A 4,759-nucleotide genomic window follows, 5' to 3' on the forward strand; every position below is an offset into this window, starting at 1 on the left:
TGGGCAAATGATTAGGACCTGCAAATTCTCTTTAAAAGCTGCAAGTTCATCAGAAAAGCTGAACAACCTACAACTTTCAACAAAAATCGCCATTAGTAATGGCATTGGCACCATTTGTGAAATGATTCTGAGAGCAGCATTAGTTTTGATTACATGCTTGATATTAGCACTATTTCAGTAAAAAGCTCGTTTTATAAATGAGATTCTTAATAGAGTTCAAATGCATTTCAAACGACGATAAATTTATAAGAAGAGAAATTAAAATAACATTTAAGTCCTTGTGAGTTCTATGATTTGCTTTCAATGAATGTAGTTTGTTCCACAAGTAATGTGTTAGTTATGTTCAACCGGTTGATTGTTTCCGCAAACTAGGGATGGCAATAAAAACCCATTTGGGTATTTTGGGTTATTTTAAAATAAGAAGTAGGTCACATTGAGTCAGAAATAAGTTAGGATGGGTAAAAAATTATCAATCTAAGTTTTAACATAGATCAGGATGGGTAAAAAATTATCCATCTAAGTATAAATAGGAGGCCTGTGGAGTAGAACACAACAAACATCCAAAGAAGAAATCAATATGGCTCTTTCCAAATTCATGTGGAGGACATTTTTTATTTATTTATTTATTTATTTATATTTTTAGGCCATCATGCCCAAATTCATCTTGACAAAAACCCATCTTAACCTAAAGTCATCCTAACCCATTTCTTAATAAATCTATCCTAAACCAAACTCATCCTAACTCATACCCATCCTAACCAATTACCCAAACTTGCCCAACCCACCCATTTTGCCACCCCTACCGCAAACCAACAATTTATCATGTTAATAAGTTCAATAAATAAAATTTAAAACTTATAGATGTATTGTCTAATTATCAAGTCTTATAAGAATGGATACCAACAAAATCAACATTAACCTAGACATACTTAAAATCATGTAGACGGTTTAATCTATTTCTTTAAACAAGTCAAATGTTGTAAACAATTAACGGGTTGTATTACAACCTAATAATTAGCATATGCGGCTCATTTCATTTTTAATATAAAGTATATATCTTGATCTGATTTCGTAAAAAAAAGTTGCTACAGTTGAATGTATGATAATAAAATTTAATTTCTAAACATTAAACATATAACCATATCAGCAACAACTTGACATGACATCAATTGTCATGGTTGTATGTTTTTTTTATTAAGTTTATTGATGATTTATAATCCGATATATGTGAATGGGGATATGATTCTCTACTAAACAACATCACTCGCGACATCAGCACCACTAGGAATTTTCCCAGGAAAGTCAGTCTTTGAAGTGTCTGATCCGATCATGCTGTAGAATACAAGATGATCAGTGAGCCAGTTTATCATCTAACATAAAGAATTTGAAAAAAAAGATATTCTTGTGTAATTTAGATTACCTTCGATCAACAATGACCATTGAACGAAGCTCACAGTTGTCAAAGCTGAGTACAACACAATTGCAACAAATGGAGTTATGGTTTATCCCTAACGGGGAAAAAATTAGATAAAAAGAAAATGACTCGGATGGGTAAAAAAGTCTCCCACTTTTTAATGCATAAAACCTCCAATAGCATTTAATTCAAGTAATTAGAGAATTAGTGAAAATATTTGGCACACTAAATATTTAAACAAAGAGAAAATCACGACTTAAACTAATGTGATATGTGACACCATATCGGGTGTAACTTCACGTATTAATTGTTATCTGATTATATATTCGTATATGTGTTATTATTCGTGTATACAGTGAAAGTATCAAAGGGTTTGGCTAGTAAAACAGATACACCACCAAAGATCCCTTGTCTCTCATGGCTATATGCGGAAAATGGTTCTTACATGACAATAGAGAAGTGAAAAAAATGGCTATTGTCATGATTTTCTTTAACCGTATAGTTTCCATCTCTGATTATAATCAAAAGGAGAACTATAACCAAAATATCCTCAAAATAGAGCATTTATAATCAAATGGCATTTTTAAGTTTGTAATTACTAATAAAATTAATCAACTTACGGTATGGACATTTCTTTCTTGAGTGTGGGATGACAGTCATCTCCATATGCACGAAGTGTACGATGCAGGAATACAGCGTGAGAAACAACCACAATCACCTTCTCTTCGCGTCTCAACAACCTACATAAGTTGTAGGCGAAAACAAAATATGTGAGAGTCAATGTTGAGATTATTCTCCTATTCTCATAATAGCTTATATAAGTTTAAACATGTAGAATAAGAAGTGACCATTTCATAAACTTCTGCCCCCGGGCTACAACATCTTCCTTTTTTTCTCTAGTATCTAGGCTCCACCAAACATCACGGTCAGTTTCTATCTGAATACGATGAAACAGACAAACAATGTACTTTTAGCAAGCAAATTCCTAGAATAAAAATCATGGATCCGCCACTACATGCACATTATATTTGAGTAACATACCAATGAAAAATCAATTGCTGGGAACATGGGTTTGTATTCACTTATACTTCTCCTCCTATTGTAATGATCAACACCCTACGTGAATTGCAATAATATTAGTTCAGAAACATATAAATGACTTTGAAGCTCACTAGATTGACAATTTGTGTAGGTGGAATAGTGGGCAGGTCAAATTGGTTGGTTCACGGCTCAATAACATGTACTTTTTTTATATCTGTGTGCTAGAAATTACAAGTGACGTACCATACTCTCTCGACAAAGCTCCATAGCAATGAATGGAGGACAATTTAGGCTTGAAATTGCAGGACGATTACTACTGCCAGTATTTTCTGCCATTAGTGGTGGCATATCAACCCCATCAGTGGAAGCTTCACCTCCAAAAGCACCAACTGCTGTTTGCATAGTCCTACAAGCACAGTAAATTAATCTTAGGTAACAACCTTTTTGATATATTTTTTTGTCAATTTCTAAAATATTAACTAATAATGAGTTAGAACTAAAAAAAAAACAATTACAATAATAATTTAAATCACTTAATACAAATACAACAGATTGCATGTTATATAGATAGATTTTAGGTGACTAAATGTTCCTCTTTTAGTTAATTTTATGACTTGGATTATAAACAATAACGCGCATTTTCAATCACATTAACATTAAAAGGAGATAGTACCTAAGCAAAGGTGAAACTACAACCAAATCGATATTTTTGAAAAGTCCAGACGCATGAACATGCTTCCGGAGATTATCTACCTGTTGGACATATCAAAGTCAATATGGAGGTTTCACAGATGAAGCTTAACCAAATTTTGACCCATTTACTTCTAAATGGTTGATCAGATAAAGCTTAACCAAATTTTGACCCATTTACCTTTGTAGCTTAATAATTTTTTTATCTAAAATAGTATATTATTACTATTAAGAATAGTGTTATGTAATTAATTATCCATTAAACACGATTTACTGATTTTTAAAATTTTGGATGACGAAGTGTGTGCAGGTCAACCCAAACAGAAGCCATTAGTTTTGACATGCACTAAATGACTTAATCAGTCATCTTATCACCACTACTAATCACCTACTAAATACGACATTTAAGGGGATCTAACCTGTTTCCAACCAAAAGGGGTAAGATGTGGATCAAACAGTTCCTTAGACATATATGCACTGGAGTCATTCTCTCCTACTACATTGTGAAATCCTTGAGCATGCCTCACCTAGTACCATAAACCATCAATATTTATCAAGAAAATTATAGAATTTGAAACTTAAGAAAAAACGAAAACATACCAGATGAATGGTTTTAGAGCGATGCAGAGGATATACACCTTCATTAGCACCAGAATTCATTTCTGTGATTCACCAATAAACAAATATTATTGAGATAACTTCCAAATACCAAATAATTCGTATGCTAGTGATTTTAGTGTCGTCAAGATCATTTTACTATAACTGGATTTACATTAAGACTAAATAAGGAACAATCATAAAGACTGTTACAAGTTAGGAGATGTGGAGTACACAATTGTACAAGAACATTCTAATATCCGACACCTAGGACCTCGAGGGGTCTATATGGGGTCGCACAACATGGAAGTTGCTTCAGAACTGCATTGCATGACTCATGAAAAGTTGCATGAACATTTGGGTTGGGGCATTGCTCGACACGTGGCGAGGGTAGGATCCACAAGCTAATACTCAAAAACTAGGGGTGTGGTGGGGCGTCGCTTAGCTGGGCGTGGCTAGCCATGTGGAATTTTTTAAAAAACTACAAAAAAAAAAAAAAACCTACATTGAACTAGCCCGTCACGTCACCCAGCCCCCTGCCCCAGTCCAGGTAGAATATCCACGCCAAGCCCAACGCCGAGCCGGGGTTGTGTAGCCGGTGTTAACCCCCTTCAACGCCAAAACCCACGCCCCATACCCACCAGTCTCAATGGGAACCGATTATCTGATGTAAGTTGCTACTAATCATTGTTACAGTGGTCAAACACCTTGGTTCATTAGTGGTAAGTGATCAGTATTGACTAAGTCATTAGTGGTAATTAAGTACTAACTTGGTCATCAACTGTAAAAAAACATAGTTTCACCAAATAAAATTTCTAATTAGCAAACACAAACACATAGAAACCTACGTTTTGAAACTAATCATGAAAACAAACTATGAAAACATATTAGATTACCAGAAAGCAGCAGAGAGGATGAAGAACGGAGAAGAAGCAAGGAACTACGTCTGATTAATTTTTATTATTGTTTCAACTTTAATTCAAATTTGGCAACTAACATATTGTTCAAACAAATGAT

The 4,759-nt window shown here is 34.0% G+C and overlaps 1 protein-coding gene across 1 annotated transcript; it reads right to left on the reverse strand.

The window, feature by feature from the left end:
• Positions 1-1,096: 1,096 nt before the first annotated feature.
• Positions 1,097-4,724, reverse strand: LOC110912055 (phosphoglycerate mutase-like protein). Its single transcript, XM_022156728.2, has 10 exons — positions 4,639-4,724; positions 3,746-3,807; positions 3,565-3,672; positions 3,129-3,208; positions 2,699-2,861; positions 2,456-2,530; positions 2,263-2,351; positions 2,035-2,154; positions 1,421-1,465; positions 1,097-1,332 (listed from the first exon to the last, which is right to left on the reverse strand). Exons 2-10 carry the CDS (start codon positions 3,803-3,805, stop codon positions 1,251-1,253), a joined length of 822 nt encoding a protein of 273 aa, XP_022012420.1. The 5' UTR covers positions 3,806-3,807; positions 4,639-4,724; the 3' UTR covers positions 1,097-1,250.
• Between the last annotated feature and the right edge of the window lie 35 nt (positions 4,725-4,759).

The sequence above is a fragment of the Helianthus annuus genome, chromosome 15, assembly GCF_002127325.2.
Source record: "Helianthus annuus cultivar XRQ/B chromosome 15, HanXRQr2.0-SUNRISE, whole genome shotgun sequence".
In the NCBI taxonomy this organism is placed as follows: Eukaryota; Viridiplantae; Streptophyta; class Magnoliopsida; order Asterales; family Asteraceae; genus Helianthus; species Helianthus annuus.